The sequence below is a fragment of the Dipodomys merriami genome, unplaced genomic scaffold (genome assembly GCF_024711535.1).
Source record: "Dipodomys merriami isolate MVZ:Mamm:240054 unplaced genomic scaffold, mDipMer1.0.p SCAF_1524, whole genome shotgun sequence".
In the NCBI taxonomy this organism is placed as follows: Eukaryota; Metazoa; Chordata; class Mammalia; order Rodentia; family Heteromyidae; genus Dipodomys; species Dipodomys merriami.
Genome location: NW_027202854.1, coordinates 25,838 through 48,453, shown reverse-complemented (window position 1 = coordinate 48,453; position 22,616 = coordinate 25,838). Strand labels below are relative to the sequence as shown.

At 37.8% G+C, this 22,616-nt stretch overlaps 1 protein-coding gene across 1 annotated transcript in view; it reads left to right on the top strand.

The window, feature by feature from the left end:
* The window catches only part of LOC138827254 (uncharacterized), an 87,691-nt gene extending 78,520 nt beyond the window's left edge, over window positions 1-9,171 (top strand). The window contains exon 4 of the mRNA XM_070022740.1: window positions 7,457-9,171. Coding sequence (XP_069878841.1) covers window positions 7,457-7,459 — 3 coding nt within the window. The 3' untranslated portion in view covers window positions 7,460-9,171. The remainder of the gene's footprint in view (window positions 1-7,456) is intronic.
* The last annotated feature ends 13,445 nt before the right edge of the window (window positions 9,172-22,616 follow it).

Here is a 22,616-nt window from a genome sequence, read left to right as displayed (position 1 = left end):
TGTTTGATACCCTGTATCTCTTTGGATAGTTCATCCTTGTGCTCTTTCAATTTCTGATCAATTTCTCACTTTATTTCTTGAGTCATTGCCTCCAGCAACCCTTGGAAGTAGCCTTTGTCTTCCATTCCTGCTTTGCTCCCCCTGGGGCTCTCCCCTGTGTGGCTGCTGGCTTTTGAGGTGAGCTTGCTGTCCTGGGTGGTAGTAAACCTTGTGATTTTTCTCTGTGATTTTCACATGGAGGTTCAGGAGACTGCTCTTCAATTTTGTTTTGGTGTGTCTGTCTTTGCTTGGTTGCTGATTCTGTATTGGTAGAGAGAGTCTGTGCCTGATCTGGGTTCTGTTGGGAGCCTATTTCCAGCTGCTATTCTGACTTACTTAGGATTCTCAGCTCTCTGCTGTAGATTGCTGGCAGTTCCCGCCTTTGGAAGGGTTGAGCAGCCTAGACTGCTTGTGTTTGCTCCTACGGGTGCTCTTGTGAAGAACAGATGCTCTGGATGCACTCTCCCAAATGCTGGAGTCTGCTATGGGCTCCTGATGTGTTTTTGTTTATTTGTTTTGGGCTGGTTGTGGGCTTGAACTCTAGGTTTGGGTGCTGTCCCTCAGCTTTTCAGCTCAAGGCTGGCACCCTACCGTTTGAGCCACAGCACCACTTCTGACCCTTTTTGCTTTTGTGATGCTGAGGAATCAGATGCAGGGCCTCATACATCCAAGACTATCACTCTATTGCTGAGCCGCCTTAACAGTCTGAGCTCCTGCTTACTATCAGGTGCTGGTAGCCTGTGTTGCCCAATTCCCAGTCTAGGGTATATGGGTGGAGTTTTGGTGGGGTTTGGGCTTCTCTTGTCCTGGGCCTCCAGGTCTTTTGTTGTCACAGGCGTGCTTCCCGGGGGAGTGTTGTTTCCTGGTTTTCTCCCCTCTGTTGAGGCGTATGCTCAGCTTTTTACTTCAATTGGGAGGAGTTGGTTGTGTTGTTCAGGCGCCGGATCCCCGGGCCTGGTTCCGGCCCCAGCCTGGAGCGCGCTTGTTAGGCCTGTGCTGATGTGTATACCACCTAGGTTATGCAGCCTGGAGCGCACTCATTAGGCCTGTGCTGATGTGTATACCACCTAGGTTATACAGCCTGGGGGACACAGTTCAAATTTCTTCTACTGTTGGTAGTCTTGACCCAGGGGCAATGTTCCTGGCTTGGGCATTTAAGCTCCCTTCCAGGGGTGCTCTTGCTCTAGCCTGGCCAGCTGAGTGTGCTCCATGGGCTGGTGGAGCTCTCAAACAGTTCCCAGTTTTAGTGGGTCCTGTGGTCCGGGTGCTGGGGTAGGGAGTCTAGGTCAGGGTCTGGGGATTCCCTCCAGCTCTGGTCTCCCTTGAGGGATACACTTCCCCTGTGGGGTACTCACCCTGGAGCTGGTTGTTTCTGTGTGGTGTAGGTCGTCAGTTGTTGTTGCAATCCGCGCTGGGTTGGGCGGTGGTGGCTCTGTGTGATTCTTTTCTGTCTCTGCCTCTGTCGAAGCTGTTGGGTCAAGAGTGTCCACGCTCAGGCAGCTTCTTCTCGGTACCTCTGGGGCCCAAGTGACCCCGCCGGGTTGTTGCCATCGTGATCGGGTGGGCGGGTGGTCTGCAGACAGGACCCTTTGTCCCGCCGAGCGGCTTTGGCGGGATGGAACCTCTCTGCTCGGGTGGAGAGTGCTGGATCATTGCGATCGCGATCAGGTGGGCCGGGTGGTCTGCCGCAGGTCCTTTTGTCACTCTGCTGATGCCGAGCGGCTTTGGCGGGATGGAGCCTCTCTGCTCGGGTGGAGAGTGAGGGGTGGGGGTGGGATCCTCGTGGAGACTACCGGCTGGTAGGTTTCTCTGTTCCTGGCGATCTGCTGTTCTGCAAACCAGTACCTGATGTTCTGAAAGTGGCCCCCTGTGTCTCTGCTGTTTCTCTGGGGCTCCCACAGCCCCCGCCGGGCCGGCTGGCCGGCGGCTTGGCGCGCTGCCGCGCGGCCAGTAAAGGTTGGGGGAGGGGTCTTCGCTTTTCTCTGTTTTGAAATTCTTTTCCTCTCTTTCTTTTTTTGTTATTCTCCACCTCTGGTTTTTCTCTGAGTGTTCGTCTTTTTGTTGTTGTCGGTCTCTTGGGGAGATTAAGCGTTGGAACTCGAACTCTCTTTTTGGTTGGAGAGAGCTGTGGCGTTTCCCTACTGCCCCGTTGCCATCTTGGTCCCCCCTCCCCTTATACCTCTTCTTATACCTCCATTTATTTTAATTTCCATTTATTTTTACATATGTTGCTAATTATATATGAAGAAAAATATTTTTGTCTAGAGAATGCCTGTTTTAATGACAGCATGTTTATCTATAATGTAATTCAAACAAAAACTTACAAATATATAATATATCTGATTATAAAAAGTATATGATATGTAACATGTACTTATGTTTTTCCTTTACACATATGATTATAAACAAACACTGGTGGACAATATATATATATATAATTACAAGTATATTTGACTAAAAAATGTACCACTGTTTTTAAACAATAAACTGTATCATAGATAGTATTAGTATAACAAAATGACTTTTATCAGATTGAAGCCAATTCTTATTACATATCTGCTAGGTTTCCAGAAAAGTGAGATTCATGGAAGTGATCCAGTGAGCAACACTGCAGTTTACTGCACAATTACAGTGCATATTAATTCACACTCCAACTATGAGACAGATACATTTTTTCCTTCAGAGTTACTTTTCATTATTTTCAAGAAAACTATTTCTATACTGCCATCAATTCTAAGGTCATCTTTTTCCATTTTTAATACAAAAGTGAACCCAAAAAGTTTGGATATGTTCATGAAAGCAAACAACTTGAGAAAAGGTATTAAATTTTTCATAGAGATTATTTTTAACTTTTTTTTCAAGACATATAACTTTATACTATACAAAGTATATTTATTATTTTTAGCATTTTAGAATGTCAATGAAATGCAGGTTTTGAAAATAAGTCTTCCATCACAACACCATTAGATTTATTTTTTTTAAATGAAATGGAAAGGAGACATTCTTAATTTTTTATGTTGTTCCCATGCAGATGTTTTAAATTGAGAAGCTATCCTTCCTAGGAGAATTTTATGATATAATTTTTAAGTCCTACTCCACCAGGTGTTAATAAAAACTCTCACCTGAATCTTTAGCAGAAGGAAAAGACTCTTGTAGGCAAGCAATGCACAAAGAAAGTAAGAGAAATGTCAGTGTTCCCCATCCCCGGGGAATGGCACGTGGGCTGCAATTGATCCCTGTAGAATGTGATTGCTCACCATAGTTTAAAAGTTCAAGTGCATTCTCCACACACCATCTAAACAAGCAGGATGTACCAAAGGAGAAAAGGTGTGGCTACATCTCCTTTGTTCATTTACCCCCTAAAACAGAGACATACTACTCATACATCTCCTCTAATCCAAATCCAGAGTAATAGTCTAGATTACCTTAGCAATTTTTTGAGAGAGAAATATACTTTTGTGAATGTTATTCCTTCATATTTTATGACTCCTCTTTTCAAGACACAATGAACAAAAAGGAAAGAGTACCAAAGTGAGGGAGTTGGGCACCAATGGCTTACACCTGCAAATCACGGTTTAAAGGCAGCTGGGGCAGGAAAGTCTATGAGACTCATATTTTAACTAAGCTACCCAAAGAGTCAGAAATGTAGCAGTGAGTCAAGTGGTAGAGCAAAAGAAGCTTATAGACAGTGCCTACATCCTGAGTTAAGTCCCAGGATTTTCATAAATAAATAAATAAAACTAAATGAAAAAGAAATGGAAGGAAGAAAGTTTACTCAAAAACAAGAGAAGGTAGTTCTAAGATATCTTTCCTGATTGAATAATAAACTTATTCATTTTTACTTGTGTTTTTCCATCAAGTCTTGGATTTGTAACTAAAAAGCATGAGAGGGGCCTAAGGAAGTCATGAATATAAGAAAAGACTCAGGGATTAATGGTAGTCATGTCTGGCTGAGAGTAAAATAATAAAGTCAATCATCTTTCCATTCTTGCCACGGTGATGTGTGAGACACTGTGACAAGTACTCACACATGCAGAACAGAATCTGGCCTGCGTCCTCAACTCCCGGAAATTAACAGCTCCGACTGCCAGGTCCAGTGGACCCACTGCACATGATCAGCAGATCCCTGCCACTGTGACGTGAAGGTAGCAGTGGGCATTTTGTCCCCAGCCGTTCACTTTGCTTTAGAATCACAACCTGCTGGCTTAGTTTCAAAGAAAGGGAACACGGTTGCCATGCTGCATTCAGAGTCCTTCCCCCCAAACAGAGAAATGATGCATTTTGGTCTCCATACACATTCACCTTTCCCCACATACTCCCTTAAAAAGAAAGAAAATAAGCAAGTTGGTCTTCTTCCTCAAAGGAAAACACAAAACCAAATCAAAAAACAAAATATAGTTTACGAAAGAAAATTTTGCACCAGTTAGATCATTTGGTGACTTTCTAAGCCCTAAGTGATGGTAATCCCAACCTTACCAGAGCCTACAAGCCTCTGCTACCTACTTCGGAGCTCAGAGCTTCAACTTCCATCCTCCCACAGACACTCCAATGTCAATAGGATTTATTCTGTGTCTGACAAGCTCCTGCTCCAGGGCTTTGAGACATGCTATTCCTCTGCCCAGCAAACTTCAGCCTCTCCTCATGCCATAGTCAGTGCCACATGTATTTCACATCTGGATTCCACTGTTTCCCTCAGTCTCTACGACAGGTTAGGCTGCACCCCACTTTTGTTTTTCTTCATTTTTTTGTCTTTAAATAGTTTACAAAGTAGTTACCATTTAACATTCATTTTTGGATGCAATGTGTCTTAAAGTTATTCCTAGCATAATTTTCCCTTATCCCCTTAACAATTTGTATTTTAATCATGATAAATATATCTATCCAGTGTTCTCCTTTCCATTTACCTGCTTCCCTTCTACTCATCTTCCCATTCAAATTATTTCAACTTTCTAATATCCATTTTGTTAATTGTCTGTTACTTATTCAGAAGGTTTATTAACTCCTCATATACCATACTTTAGTTGCCATGATCACATGTATAGGCATATGTCCCATTTTGTGTTTATATAGGAGTTTATGTTTAGGGTCTCAGAACTATATGTGAAAGAAACCTTGTGCTCTTTGTTTTTCTGGGTCTGAATTACTTTGTTCAATATTATGATTTTCCCAAACCCATCTATTTTCCTACAAATTACATGAATACATCTTTCCTGATAAAAGAATAAATTTCCATTGTGTGTGTCAGTAAAACACACACACACACACACACACACACACACACACACACACACACACACACACACACACATCATGTGTCCTTGATCCACATTCATGCATTGTAGGCTATACAGGTGCTTTACTTGTTTTCTGCCAGGAAATCTTTCATATAAATATCCCCAAAAGTGGTATCACTGAGTCATACATTTCCTCAGTGGAACTGAATTGTCTCTATATGTGCTTGTTGACCATGTATTTAGCAGAAAGATGGTCTAAAACAAGATAAAATTATGTATGCATGCATTTTTCTGTATGCATGTAGACAAAAATCGACAAATATTAAGCATGAGATTAAATGGTGCTTCATTTCCTTCTCTTTGCATCTGTACTTTTTGAAACATTATAAAGTTATTCTGCAATGACAAAATAAAATCAATGAAGATAAGGGGAGATAACAATGAGTAAAATTGTGTCCACCAAATGTGGTGGACCAGCTCTGTTGGGACGACAGGGGACACCTAGTGGAGGAACTGGAATAGGTGGGGAGATGGCAAACAGACACCTCACACACAAGAGGAGTGGATGCTGAGTGCAATTTAATGCAGAGGATAACAAACTTTTCTAGCAAAAAGTCTCCAGAAGAAAGGGCAAAAGGTTACACAATCTTGCTGCAGGGCTTCATTCTTGGGTGGTCACCAGCTGGTTGCCTGATAGGCACTTGTTTCCGGCTTTACCTCTATTTTTAAGAAATACAATGGGTTTCGATGATTGTCACCAATTAACCACTACTTTTTTCTATAGAGGCCTTAACTGTCCCATTAAGATCTTTCCTGTTCCTTCTTTAGTAGTAAGCAACACGATGTTTGTCACCAATTAACCACTACTTTTTTCTATAGAGGCCTAACTGTCCCATTAAGATCTTTCCTGTTCCTTCTTTAGTAGTAAGCACCACGGAGGCCTAGATCTAGCAAGTCTCTTAGTAAATGACAGAGAGTAACAGGAAGTTCTTTCTCCTAAGTAGTTATCTCAGCAATTGCCATACATTCTTTCTGTTCTAGCCGCGCCTACAGCTTCTTGCAAATCTCTTACAAACAATTCCTTCTGCTGAAGTGACGTCGTGAAACCCCCAATACTTTTATATTTACTTATGACTTGTCTACTAGCCTCCATAAGAGGGGCTTTCAGGGTAGCACTTAACTCTGGTGAGTTAGTCATATTTTTAAGACACTCATCAGATGTTGGAGTCGTCAACACTCTTAAGAAAGAGCTTTGAGGGGCTGGGAAGGTGGCTCAGTGGTAGAGCACTTGCCTTGCATGCATGAGGCCCTGGGTTTGATTCCTCAGCACCACATAAGCAGAAAGAAAAAAAGCCGGAAGTGGCGCTGTGGCTCAAGTGCACTGAGGTACAGCGTCCAGGCCCAGAGTTCAAGACCCACAACCAGCAAAAAAAAAAAAAAAAAGAGCTTTGAACAAGGGAACGTTGAGCATAAGTAAGTACAATGAACAGCAGAAACAGTGAAAGATTAATAGGCACTCTTATACAGTGAAGAAAAGAAAAACAAGAACAGAAACACATCTTTCCCAGGGGTTTGCCAGCCTTTCCAGGAGGTAGGCCTCTTTGAAGCCCCATTCTCTGAGGTAGACTTCGGTGAAGTCCCATTCTCAGAGATAGGTCTCTGTGAGCCCCATTCTCTGAGATAGACTTCAGTGAAGTCCCATTCTCAGAGATAGGTCTCTGTGAAGCCCCATTCTCAGGTCTGAAAGCAGGTTTCCCATGCTAAGCAGACTCTACTGGAGTAGGCATGGCAACCAAACAAATGCTTTAAAGCCCTATACCCAGAGCATGAAAATTTAACCTTATTCAGATAGAATGCATCTTTGAAGATGTTATTAAGATGTAAGATACACAGATTAGGGTACCCCTAAATCCAGTTTCTGGTGCTCTTATAAAAAAGACACAAATACAGGGCCACATAGAGGAGGAGGAAGGCCTTGGGAAATCTGGGCAAACATAAAAGACATGAGGCAAACCAGGATGCCCCAAGGATTATACTCACAACCAAAATAAGCCAGGCAGAAGAAAGAAAATCCTCCCATAGAACCTTCAGAGGGAGTAAGATTCTCAGAAACATCTGAACTTGAGAATGCCAGAATACACTTCTGTTGTTTTACAACATTGTTGTTTCTTTCTTTGTTACAGTAGTCCTGGGGAAACCATTCAGAGCATTCAGCGGCCTATGAAAATCTTCTACTCATATCTTTCCTTCAATTGGAACATTCTGAACAAGGCAGTGCATTTTATATGTATAATTAACATTTTAAAATCAGGGCTGATGACTTAAGCCTCACATCTTTGTGATCTGTATGCAGGTTTGTGTTTAAATTTGTCTGTGTATCCTATACACCAATTTCATCTCTAAAGAAATGTGTTGGCAGGAGGGGGTCAGACAGGGTTGCTTGACACTCTATATGAGAGTGTCAGGGTCCTTTCCTAACTAAGCACAACCCTGGGTAGCACATATTTGTTAAAAACTAACAGTGGTTAATTTAATCAGTTTTACGTTTTCCTATCTTGAATAACATATACCGCCTTAAGGGGTAGAACTAGTACATTTTTTAAATACTTCCTTTAAGTGAATAGTCTATAGTCAGTTCACATTGAATCAATTCTGTTTATAAAAACAAAGCATCAACTGACTTTACCAGCCGGGTAGCTCCCAGGCTAGCCAACTGGGAAGAGATGAGACAATCCAAGAGCTATTTGGCAAGATTCAGCACTTGACAAAAGGGAGAGTTGTCAGCAGCATCAGCTGAAAGCTGAAAATGAAGGCAGAGGGTATCTTAGCAAGTACAGCAACGCTAGCCTTCTGGTTCGTGTGTCGCTGCGTTGGATGGCAGCCCAGTGCAATCACAGCAGCTCAGCCTTTGCAGTCAGGAGCAGCTGGTCAGGAGCTAACACACTGCCTTCTCTAAATCTCATTTTCCCTCTCTTCAAAATGCTAACAATGACACTTGCCTTGTGGCAATACTACCATTTGAACTCATGGCCTTGTGTATGCTCAGCAGATACTCTGCCACTTGAGCCATGCCCAGAACATTTGCCTTCAGCATCTTAAGTTTCTACAAAACCCCAGCACGGATCTGGTCATTTAATAGTTGCTCAAGAATAATAAAATTATTATTGCTGTTATTGTTATTGTTTTGTTTTGAGGAGCAGTTGTTCAACTGACAGAATGTGTTTAGTTTCATGGATGGGTTCAAAGAAGGCAAATGTAGTTTCTGTTTCTAGCAAGCATTTAAAAGTCAAGGCATTTGATCTGCTCACCCTCAGACTTTATCAGCTAAGATATGAGAAGGTTGGAGGGGGGTTTTGAGAGCACCAACCTCATATGACCTGAACCATAACTCAGAGAGAATAAAAAAAGATGGCAGTTTTCTTTCCATTGTTCACTTTCACAGTCATTGAACCATTTTCACAGTTTTTGGGTTTTTTTACTCAGATGTAATATATAATGTTAACTCCACTCTGGGGGCTAATAAGACAATAGAAAGAAATCCTCAATTGGGTGCCTATGGCTCATGCTTGTAATCCTAGCTAGTAAGGAAGCTGAGATCTGAGAATTACAGTTTGAATCCAGTCCAGGGAGCTAGGGTAGAAAAGGCCAGGAGAATCTCATCACTAGTTAACAACTAAAAAGCTGGAAGTGGAGCTGTGTGGCTCAAGTCATAGAGTACAATCCTTGAGCAAAGAAAACAAAAACAAAAACAACTCAGGGGCAATGCCCAGGCCCTGAGTTCAAGTCCCAGGACAGGAACTAAAAAGTCTCCTCAATTTTTATTGACAAAATATTTTAAATAAAATTAGAACTATCTCCTCTACATGGTAGAAAGAGGCTGAGTTTGAGGTGCTGACATTAGAGAAGATGGTAGAAAAAACATTGTAACAATTGTATGATTCATAAATAATCCATACATTTGTCAAGATGGATTTTCTGTGTATGTATAGAGAAGCATAAATGCAAGACCATTAAAACAACAGGAAAGAAGGATTACATTATCAAGAAGCACTGAATTAATAAATTGATACCTTGAACTGAAAGTCCTTTGTATAACTACTTAAAGATAATAAAAATTAAAATAAAATAAATAAGACAACCTTAGAGATGTCCTCATTGTGGCAGAGTTTCAGAATTTTTTCTTCATATTGAATGTTCTATAAAAATGAAATTTGAGTTGCACACCAATGGCTAACACCTGTAAACCTAGTTACTCAGGGGCTAATATCTGAAAATTACAGTTCAAACACAGCTCAGGGAGACAAGTCTGTGAGATTCATATCTCCAATTAACCATTAAAGCCAGAAGTGGAACTGTGGCTCAAGTGGTAGAGCACTAGCCTTAAGCACAAAGCTCAGAGACAGTATCTAGGCCCTAAGTTCAAGCCTTAAAACTAGTACACACACACATACCCACAATACATACAGTATCTTTCTCTCTTTCTCTCTCTCTATATAGTATTTTATAGTTAATGTATCTTATGTGTATATTCCCCAAATTACAATGCAGCTACATTCTTTGCATGTAAATGATACTTATTCTATATTTAAATCTGCAAGAAATGTTAAATTAAAATTTTTATGTCAATGCAGCTACTCAGTCACACTTAATAACTGACTTCATCATTGCTCTGTTCTGTTATAAATGTTTGCACACAACTTCACGCTGCCCATTAAATCATTTATTGGTACCATTCTCAGGTGTACTTTATGAGGTCCACCAAGTCAATCCTGCACAGCCTATATCTCAATGACTTCTATTCCAGTGCTATCCAAGATTTCTCCTTGTCTAAATACAACTCAGACTACTCACTTTGTGGGCTCCAGTGGACTCAGGTAATTTTTCTATTCTAGTCTTTATAACTGGGTGAGATCATTTCAGAACTTACCTTGACTTCTGCTCTCCTTTTCTGTAACCAGAATATATGCTCATTTCTTTTGTTATTTTACTTTTTATTTCTTTGATGGTAATTGGAATTTATTTTTTGGTACTTGGAAGTTTTGAACATAAGGCAGGTACTGACCAGCTTGGTTTGGATGAACATTTATATTAAAATTTTAGTACGTAATACATGTTTAATAAACAATTGTTTTTCAGAACTGTTTGAATATTAAATAACAAATGGGAGTTGTGATTCTGATGGTTTTATAAACTAGGTTATTTTACTACCACAGCCTATAATATACCATCTATGCCTACTGTATAAACATTTCGGGATTAGGCAGGAAGGATTGTTTTATAAACTAATGTTTCAACATTCCACAGTTGCCAACTAATAATACAAAATGCAAACAATAGACATTATCAAATTCTTGAACTGTGTCCAAAAAGATTTTCCATTAAAGAGAAAGGAAATAGGAAAGGAAGAGCTCTTGGTAAAATACAGGTTTCTCATATCTCCATCAATAGGGTTGCTTTCACAATATCATGCTTTATTTTCTGTGGTTATAACAGATTACTTGAGATTGGGTAATTGACAAAATAAGAAGTGTATTTTGGTTCATGGACTAGGATCTGGGTAGACCAAGAGCAGGCTACTGATTATGGAAAGTCAAGCAAGCATGTTCAAAATAGCAAAAACAATAGACACAACTGGTTAAGTAAGAATTTGCTCTCCCAACAACTAATGAGGTCCCAAGAGAAAAACATGAATCCTTACAATTCCCTAATCACTTATTAAGACTCCACTCTAACACCATTAAATTGCCAATTAAAATTCACATACACGTTGTTAAACCACATCTAAGACCTAGCAGGTTGAGTAGGCATGCCTTATGAGCAGTATTGGTTATGTAAGAGGAGTTAACAACAGGAAATGAATCATGGCTTCCTGCCATTAGCACTACTGACTTTAAGCAAGTACAAAGTTTGATGTAAGCAAATTGCAAAAGTAAACCCAATTAAGTAAACTAGGAAAGATGATATTAAAGAGAAATAGTAATTTGTATGCATCTGGTAGGAAAATGGTCAATTATGTTGGTATCTGCCTACATGGCTGCCAACACAGACACTGACTTCTTACTTTGGCACTACCAGAAATCTTCTGGATTTTTTAAATAAGCACTTCACGATCACAAGAGGTCGTGGCAGGAAAAGTACCATTCAGCCTGTCAATACTAAAGCAGTGTTTTGCAGAAAAGGGTTTTGATGTAGAAATGGAACTTCCTGCAGGCACAGAAGGCATATTTAAAGCAATATAAAAGTAAACTGGTTCAATGCTCTTCTTTTCAGATGAAAACACAAGTCACTTTTGTTCACTAGATCACTTCCTTGCCCTTCTATTATCATCAGCTACATTGAATACATGTTAACAGAAATGTAATTTTAACACTTCCCTGCACAAACAGAATAGTTTTATTTTTTTTCTTTTTTTGTCGGTCGTGGGGCTTGAACTCTGGGCTTAGACACTATCCATGTACTCTTCAGTTCAAGGCTAGCACTCTACCACTTGAGCCACAGCACCATTTTCTATTTTCTGGTGGTTAATTGGAGATAAGAGACTCACAGGCTTTCCTGCTCAACCTGGCTTTGAACCAAGATCCTCGGATCTCAGCCTCCTGAGTAGCTAGTATTACAGATGTAAGCCACTAGCACTGGGCTAGTACCAATCCATGTCCATAAAAAATATTTTATGTTTGTGTAAATTCTTTATTTTAGTTACCAGTCAACCAAGTAGGCTAATATTTATAGCAAACATTTAAACAACTATGTGCAATTCAATAGGGAGGAAGTGAATTATAAGTAGAGAAAAAAAGTCCTAATTCATTCATTATCATTTTATGTGGAAATGAGAAATTCTATGCACCAAAGTGCCTTTACCAACCTGAAAGCTGTTTCAGATTAAAAACCCAAAACAAAGAATAATGTTACTAGTATTTTTTACTAACACAGAACATAGTCTCAATGAACAGAATTTACCATAGGACAAAGGAAATGTTGTTAAATTTATAATATTATTGTTATTAATATTGTGTCAAATTTCACTACACTAAAAAGACACGAGACTGGTTATATATTATATTGGACATTTGCATGAGCATAAAGTTTACAGCATAATTTTGAGCAAGATGGAAAGACATATAGAAAGACAATATCAGGTATGAAGTCTGATAAAGTGCCTATGCAGAGAAGAGAAAAACACAAGGAACATAAATGGAAGTTCGAAGACTGAAGAAAAATGAGAATGATAGCTTTTTTTTATTTGTTGATAATTTCTTAGTTTTTGACTATAAAGTTAACTTAAGAAAGCTAAAGCCACTACTGAAATTTAATAGAGTTTGTCTTGGATAATTAACTGTAAAATATTACGTGTACCTCCTGAACTTTATGTAAGTTATCCTCTATACTATTTGAGAAGCTAGGCTAATAAGACAGATAAACAGGTAGATAAGAGATGATATGTAGATAGATAGATATATACATAGATTTATAGATACATAGATGATAGATAAAAAGGATAGGTAATATGAATAGATACAGATGAGCTGATAGGTAGATATATTAGCACAAGTTCAATGTTGAGAAAATAAAGGGATAGAGTATTCGGTTTATACTGAAATATAAACATACATGATAGATAGGTAGGTAGATAGATAGATAGATAGATAGATAGATAGATAGATAGATAGATAGATAGATAGAAATGATAGGGAGATAGAAATCAACACAAGCTCAATGTTAAAAATTATGAAGATGGATTATTCACCTTTGTGCTGCAACATGTAAGTATTGCCATCATTAATGGTGTCCTCTGCCTAGTGGGTGAGGTGATAGTGGTCTGATTTTGCTTACTGTTCTATTTCTACTGTGACTATTACCTCTCATTTATTCCACCCACAATAATCATAAGTCTCTGGTTTCCTCTGGTCTTAGTTCTTATTATTGTACAAGTATCTTCATGCATGTAAACCATCTCACTTTTAGAATGTTATTTACCACATACAGACAGCTCTGCTGCCTCTTTCTAGAAGCATTTAATCTTTTCATGGAAAAAAAATTTGATGTCTTGTCTGACTGGCCATTTTCCACTTCAACTTTCAAAACTTAATTGAGGGTTCAAGAACAAAAAAAGGGACTCAGAACTGTGAAAACAAGAATACAGTTGGAGGACTCACATTTTCCAATTTAAAGTCTCTACAAATTTTCAGAAATCAACAAAACAACAGACAAAGATCAATCTGAACAGAATTTATAGCTAGGAAAGTATATATTTATAATATTTTATAATGTGTCATGTTAACATTATAATATATAATATTCTACATAGCTGTGAATAAAAGTGAAAATACATATTTTTCCATATAAAAATCTCCTCAAAATTAGAAAATTTTGTGCATAAACAATATTACAAATGCAGTGGAGAGAGACAACTTGCAGATAAGAAAAATATTTATAAAGCAAATCTGAGCTGATGAGCCGAATAGCTCAAAGGTTGTGCGCATATGACCATATAAGACAATGCTAAGTGAAATCAATTCCAAGACAGGGACACAAGAGGTTTTTCTTTGTTTTTGTTGTTTTCAATGTACTATGTGATTTTTTTGTTTCTTTTGAATGTGCTTCCCCTCTATGGTATATCATTTGCTGTCACAGTATTTGATTTTTATATCGTGGTATATGCATTTATTTGAATTAGGGAAGGTAAGGAGGGCAACAGAATGGTGAGACAAAGGACTGGGGTTGAACCAATGCAGCATGATGTACACAAGACAATATGTTGGAAGTGATCTGTACAACTTGGGGTTTGGGTAAGGGAAAGTAGGAGAAAAATGAAGGAAAGTGTAACAAGTTTGACAAGAAAAGTACTTATTACCTTATTTATGTAACTCTAACCCCACTGTACATAACCTTGACAATAAAAAAGCAAATAGCAATAAACAAGTCAGAACTGGAGACTAAAAAGGCAATGAAAATTAAATAAATACCTCTACTCCAATGAAAAACAGATCTAATAATAGGTATTTCTTCAAGAAAGATACTTAAATAGCCAATGAACACATTGGGAGTTTTTCAACATCATAAGTAATGAAGAGGAAGCAAATCAAAACCACAGTAACTTTTCTCATTAACAGGATTTCAATTTAAAAGACACAAAATTCCAAATTAAAGGATATAGAAAAATTGCACTTCTAATATATTATTGGTAGGAGTTACACTCTCTGTAGCTCCTGTAGAAAATGGCTTGGTTGTTCTGCCAAATGCTAAATCTGGATTTACCATACAATCCAACATTTCTATTCCTAGATGTATAGGGAAAAATTGAGAGTATAAAAATATGCTCACACAAAACTTGTATATGAGTATGTGTAGCATGATTCATAAGAGCTAAAAAGTTAGAAAAGCCCAAATTCCTATCAGTTTGTGAATGGATAAAGAATAATGAAATCCTACTCAGCCATAAAAGGAAACAAGATGATATAGATATATACTACAAAATATATGAGCCTTGAAAAGACGACTCCAAATGAAAACAGTCTATTGCCAGATTTTACAAAGCACATGGTTCTATTGATTTAACATGTACAGAAAGGGAAATTTATAGAGACAAATGTGCAGCAGTTCTGTTCTCAGAAGCTAAAGGGAAGTTAAAATGGAAGTGACTGTAAGGGCCTCCAGGACTCTTTTCAATTGTGATGAAAATTGATTGGATCAGGCAATTGACATATAAATTGAGGTTACCTTAAAAATCAGTGAGGTCCACACAGTTGAAAATGGTGAATTGCATTGTATGTGCATTGTATCTGTTCTGAAACTAATTAGCCAAATTTGTATCTCCTGTGATTGACTTTTTAAAGTAGGGAAGGAATTTATTCTTGTACTATCTGCTGTTCTATTTTAGATGCACTGTGACTATCTCCCACCTGTGCCTTAGTTCTTTAGACTTCTTACATCTTGAGGAAGAGGAGTCTTCCTTTTACTTTCTTGTGTTTCACTTAGAATCCCTTGGGTAGAGTTTACTAATTTTGAAGAAAAGTACCCCTGCCAAGAGTAAATATATCATGAAAAAAAGAAAAAGGTATGATTGCTTCTTTAGTAAAACCAAAAGAGTGCTAACCAGTATTGTGAAGAGTATGTTGTCTTTAATGACCATTTAAAGAGTGGCTGTACTATGCCCTAACCTTAAGGTATATTTTCCAGACCTGTTTAACACAGTACTTGGGAAACAGAAAATTGTCCATCTGCTCTAGGTCTCCTCAACAGGGAGGGTGAGATAGTAGGAATGGGTAGTCGTTCTAGCAATGGGGAAGATTCATTAAGGCACGGGATTTTATTGCACAGCTTAAAAAATAAATCTTACTTAGGTTTGTCACCCTGTATAATGTGGCCCAGAAAAGAGTCATATTTCACATGTATCTACTTCACATTTACATGTGTGTTACAGTAATCTTAATTAAATGAGTTATTTTCATATTTATGACATTCCCGATACTTTACCCATTTACCCTTGCCATGAGAAAAATATTCAGCATTTCTTTCTTTTATTTATTATTTATTTCTGAGCTTCAAAAGGGTATATAATTTATTTACATATTTACTTATTGCTTTGAGTGCTGGTGTTAAGACTTTAACTCAGAAGCTGAGTACTATCCTTTCTTTTTTGCTCAAGGCTGAAGCTCTACCACTTTAGCCACGCCTTAATTTTTGGTTTTTTGGTGTTAATTGGGGATAAGAGCCTCAAGACTTTCTTGCCTGGTTTAGCTTTGAACTGCAATTCTCAGATGTCAGCCTCTTCAATAGCTGGGATTACAGGCTTGAACCACTCACTACCTTACTTATGTAACTGTATATCACCCCTCTGTACATCACTTTCCAATAAAATAAACATGAACAAGAAACAAAAAATAGACAAATTAAATTTAAAATAAGTTTTATTTTTCTGTAGTTCTCTGGGAAGAAATATACTACTCAACCCATTCAGCACATCAAGTAATGATGTTCCATTTTCTGCTTTTTCTCAAACATAATATTCACTCTTTTACTCAAGACTGATTTGTTCAAGTATCTAGGTAGAAGTTGTAAGGACTAAAGTTGAAATGCAAGACATCAGTTTGTAGACACAGTATTTAATCATGCATCTGAAGAGTCAAGCATTTTACTTCTTTATCTTTAATATGAACAGTAATGAGAGGATTAATTATCTCCCAGATTCCTAGCATTGGCAGAATTCTAAAACTGTGAATCATTGCTCATAGACAACTGAAGAATTAGGAAACTGGGGGGAAAATAAACAAAAGGGCATAAATATTCCAGATCTTTGGACCTTTTCCAAGGGCTCTCGGCCAAGGGAAACTCAATACCTGCCGCACGACCATCCAGCCCAACCTCCTCTTTGTCCAAAAGTTCTATCTTTTGATTAGTGATTGTCATCGGTGTGGGATGTGACTGTCATTATTCGCAACATTGACTCTGAGCTTTCACTTTATTCTCCTCCAGTCTGCTGAATGATGACTTAGAACTGTCTGTTTCCCTCAGCCTGCCAACCGGGGCTGCTCCTGGCCCCTCCGGTGTTCTGCTGTACTGCCAGAGGCTGCACTAGAGGCTGCACTTCATTGCCTCTTTCAAACACCAGCCCTGAGCTCATTATTCCACTTCAACTTGGTGCCACGCCAAAGATGGCTACTCTGCTGCCTGCCTGGAATTCATTCTAGGCAACATTCTGTGTACAAACTCCAGATAAACGTCAAGACTCGCATCCTGACCTCCCTCTTTAAAAAAAAAAAAGTAATTTAATTGTAAAAGTGATGTACAGATGGGGTTACAGTGATGCATACATTTCTTGTCAAAACAGTGTTACTCCTCCCTTGTTTTCTCCCACTTTCCTATCCCCTTTCAAGTTATAAAGTTCATTTCCAACATAGTGTTTTTTGAGTGTCCCTGTTGCATGGTTTCACCCTTTGTTTCACCATTTTGTGATTTGCCTTCCCTTCCTCAAATCATATATATGTATATGCAAGACACAGGGTGCCAAGAAAAAAAATCACTGACAACAGGGATAAAACATAGGGGAAAACAAAACAAAAGAAAAGAAGAATTTCATACAGTACATTAAATAAACACACACACACACACACACAGAGACATCGTGGAGTTCATTTTTCTTAGCATCATTTTATACCATCATATATACAAATCATATTGTAAAGTAAACCTGACCCAAGGAAGCTTAAGTTCCAGGGCTTCTTTCATTTGTAATAATTAGTATATGTCTAGGATAGTCCTGGCAGAGGATCATAATAGCTCAATAGTTATGATCACCTCCTTCTTTACTTCATCTGATGTTAGAGGATCCCAGACATAAAAGAGGACCGGTTAGCATCATTTAAGGGGTTCTCATCATTTATGGGGAGCACAAGGTAGTCCTACATCTTTGTCTCATTCTAGGAGGTCTCTATACCAGCTCTCCATACCAGCACAGTTATTCAGTCCTGGTTGGCTTATTTTGCTGTTGGTGATGTTTTGTATTCTTATTTTTTTGCCCTCTTAAATTGCCTCTCATTCTATAAAACTAGGACCTTTTTATACTTATTGTAATATTCCAATTGTAAAAACACCCTGATGTAGCTAGAACACCAATAACTCCACTTTCCTACTTCCTATAAATATTGTTCTCTTCTGAAGTCACCAAGTAGATTTTAATATAGAGCTGGTGTTTTCAGGGGGCTGTAAGTAAAGTTTGGAATCATACACAAATGAAATGTAATAAACATAAAATGTGTTATCAACTACCATTACACTTGAATATATCAAAATCTTCTTATCATTGAGATCTATCTGGCCCATTTCTTTCTTTTTTTCTCTTCAATTTTTAAAAATAATCTTTAAGTAGTTGTACAAAGGAGTTGCCATTTACCAAAGCAGTATAGGAATGCAGTGCATCTTGATGAATGTCACCCCTTTCTACATTCTTACCCATCCTCCCTCCCAACCTACCCCTCCCCTTACTCATCTTAATTTTAGGTTATGTATTGACTTTTTTTGCCTTTTAACCAAGTAGTTTATGTGTACAATGCATCTCGATCTGTGTCAGCCCTTCAACATCTTCACCCCACTTCAATCTTTATATCTCCCTTATATTTCTCAATCCTGTGGTAAATAAAATAAATTCATGTATTTTCCCCTCTTCCCCCTTCATTCTTTTTCCTCTCTTTCCTTAGCCCCACACTAACCTCTTACAAGTGCCCATTTCCTGGTGCTTATTTTGTTGGACTTTGACTTATGTTTTTAAGACTCTCCATAGAGAGTCTAAAAAGTATAGCTCTTTTCAGTTCCTAGCTTCAGTCACCCTAATTCATTACTTCTTGGGGAATGACAGGTTAGTCTTCCCTCACACAACCACACTGTTGCCATAAGAACTAAACTGTGTGCCAGGGCATCCAAGATTAGAGTAGGAGTGCAAGTTCTGAATACTTGTCTCATCAGACCTGGCCGTGTTGTAGGTGCTAGTTTCTTCTCGGTAATACTGATTTGCTTGGGGAGTATCAAATCATAAGCCAGAGCAGGACAGTTAACAATGAACAGTTAACGTCCTAATAAGGAACAGATACCCACAAGCTACCCCAATGGTGAACCTAGCATATTTTTAAAATTATATTATCTTAGAGGCATGCTAAACATCTTCCCTCTTTCCTTTCACTTTTTATAATAATAAAGTCAAAGAAGCTGCTATTAAGGTTTCTTCTTATATGAGTTTTCTAGGGAGATGACAGAAATGATCACAGAGGAGATGGCATGAACAGCAAAAAGTTGTATCCTCACAGCTGCAAAAAGTTATAAGTCCAAGATCAAAGTAAAAGGGAAATCTCAACTAGTATACTTCCTTAGAAAGGCAAAAGTAAAGTTCAGCAAAATAAAGCACCAGGATTCAGATACTCAAAAGGAATGGGGTGGAGTCAAGAAAAAAAGGGTCAAAAGAGTGGGAGAGGGCTGGGTGAGACTATTGAAAGGGGTGACATTGATCAAGGTATACTATAGTCATAAACTGCTTTGTTGAATGTCAACTACTACAGGTAATAATATAAAACAATTAAAATACATCTGTAAGCACAAAAAGAAAATTCCATTCTAACACAATAAAAAATAAATTTAGTACTGGTAAGGTTGGTTTCTTCTAAGCCCTCTCTCTTTGGCTTTCAGGTGCCCATAGTTTCCCTGTGACTTACATGGTCTTTTCTCTGTGTGTGTCTTCATCTATTCTTATAAGAGCAACAATTGTATTAGACTAGGGCTCATTGCAATTTAATTATCTCTATTGCCAAATATAAATGCATTCTGCGGTACCAGGGGTCAGTATTTCAGCATGAGAATTTTAGGGAAATGAATTTCTTCCAAGATCACCTCTGCTGAATATCACCTAGATTACACAGTCACATATTTAGTAAATGTTAGACTCAATCTAACTATGATCAACATACCACCTGCAAAATGCTTGTTATTCATTGTGATTACTCTTAGAAAACTTTTACCTTATAAACTGTTCTGGTTGGTCCATATAATATTATGTTATTTGACTTTTAATACTGGTTGCTTGGTTTGGTTCAGTTGATTTTATGTGGCAAAGCCTTTTCCGGTTCCTGGGACATAACTGTGGAAAAGGTTTCTCCATACTAATATACAGGTTGACATTTATGAAGAATTCCAAACCTCTCTTACAATATTGAAATGAATGAGCTTTTCAAAGATGCCATGGTTACAACTTAAGTGCGTTTGTAGAACAAGTGAAAAAATTTCAGTAAAGTGTATTCTAATAATACACCTTCTAATACACATTCTAATAATAATTGCCTATGTTATCTGTTAGGCTGAATAGTTGAAACTGTACATATCTGTATTATATTTAAAAAAACTGTCACTTTTTCCCCAGGATAAAATTATATATTCTATTTTATGACTGGAATTGAAAAATCACCCCAGGGAATGGGTAGAGAAGGTGCATAAGAGTTTTGTTAAGATTTGTATTTAAAATTAAAAAGCAGATTTTTTTAACGTGGTTACCAATGGACTGGAACAGAGCATGCTGAGTAAAAGATTAGTTCAAATACACAGATTTTCCAGACTTTACATTATTCCCCAAATTCAATTACAAATCTAAATTGCAACTTTAATTTTTAATAATCACTTGGATCTGCGTTTCGTTTGCTTGTTGATTTTGGTTTGTTTTGGACTCCTTTGCTTCCTCCTGTCTCATAAAGAGTGTCTCCAGGAGATGTCAGTTTTGCTATCACCATGCCACCATTCCTACTTTCCACACTGCTTTTAACATAACATCTTACATAACATACTACAAAATGTACAATCTTAGGTGCAGAATGTACATTTTTTGTACAGACATAAAACTGCAGAATTTGTGGCTGGAACAGGGCAGCAAACCCAGGGTATAATTAATTAAAGAATAATAATCCATTCAATGATTTATCTAAAAAATTAATTCCATGGTCAAATATATTTGAGAGATCTTTCAGAATATATACAAAATTCATTGCATACAAAACTAACCACAGCCATAAAAAGTCTAAAATTTCCATTACAAATAAATTTGTATAACCCACTTTGGCTTTCATCTTTCTTAGAATTTTTAATGAATATACACTTGATAATATTATCAAGTCACAGGTTCCAGGGAATTGCAGAGTATGGGAGGGAGAAAGAAGAAAAGGTTCCAGCTCTCATATATCTAACAGAAGGGAATAGGTGTGCAATCATCACACAGCGTGTGGACATGTGTATAAACTGCTATGTTTGTGAATGTGAAGATGACCTTAGTTCTTCTTCCTTGGGTGTCTGGAAAAGGGCAGTTCATGTGTTACAGTTGCCTGTAGACAGAGTTAATTTCACATGCAAAAGACCTAATAATTTATTGCAAAATTAATATATGATCATATATCTGAAGCCTAAGGCTTAGATGATTTTCCTTCAAAATTTAGTATTCCAAAGTTTTAATTTTTCAACTGTTTCTGAGAAATTTAGGACTGAATGGCTGTTGAGAGACAAAACAAAAGTAGACCTCATTTTTATTCTCTCATCTAGGATACATCTCTCAAATAAAATTGTATAGGACTAAAATTTACAATGCCAGCAGTTTGAAGCAAATGCAATAGCATTTTAAAGTAGCATTACAAGATTTATTTTCACATACTTAAAATTTAATACCTCTTCAGAGAATTCTGGAATTGGAAAATGTTTACTTTAGGAACACTCAACTATGTGTTGGTTCAACACTAAACCATGTGGCTCTTAGAATCTGCTTTGTATATTCAGTTTTCACATAATACAAGGGTAAACACACACACACACACACACACACACACACACACAACAGTCCTTGGTTATGAAGATTGTGTACAAAAATGGCCTTACAGAAATATAAAACATAGATAACCATCACATTCTACATAAAGTCACAATTTTAGAGGTCTACTTCCACTTGATTTACACACCAATAAAATGTCTCTTCCTGAAAAGAATCCTCAGTAGAAGTGACATTGGTATCTAAGCTTTTGGAATTTAGCTAGAAGATTGGATTTTAAATTTTACTTGGTTTTAATTAATTTAAATTCAGGGCAACACATTGCTTTTGGCTATCATACTGCCCAATACCAGTCTGTCTCGCCTTTCTAACACATAAGCAGAGATATAGTTAATGTTTCTGTGGTCAACGTAGTAGTGTCCTCTTCAGATGCTATCAGGTGATGTTTCATCTGACTAGGGAGCTTGCCATGGTTTCTGTGATGTTTAGTGGCAGAGATCCTCCGGATTTTAAAATTTTCAGTGTTGCTTTTAAGTACAGAAAATTACATCACTCAATATGATGTCATGCTTGGAGATGCTTATCTTCAATGCCTAGTTGCAAAAGGGACAACAAGACTTGGCCATGATGGTGGCATGTGGCTCATGCCTGTAATTCAAGTTTTTCAAGAAGCTGAGATCTGAGGATGACAATTCAAAGCAAGCCTGAGAAGGAAATTCCATGAAATGGTCATCTCCAATTAACCCCTAGAAAACCTGAAGTGGTTCTGTAGCTCAGTGACTGCTAGCCTTGAATGAAAAAGCTCAGTGAGAGTGCCCAGGCTGTGAGCTCAAGCCCCAAATTAAAAAAAATAAAAGAAGACTTGACCTTATTATGAGAGGAATATTGACTCATGTATGTAACCTTAGCCACTGAGAAGCTTTCAATCTGGAAGATCATGGTTCAATATCAGTCTAGGCATAAAAACCACTAGACTCCAAGACCAAAATATAACTAACAACAACAAACAAAAGAGGTTATAGAAGTTTAACTCCTTCAGGAGAATGATGACCTAGCCAGTG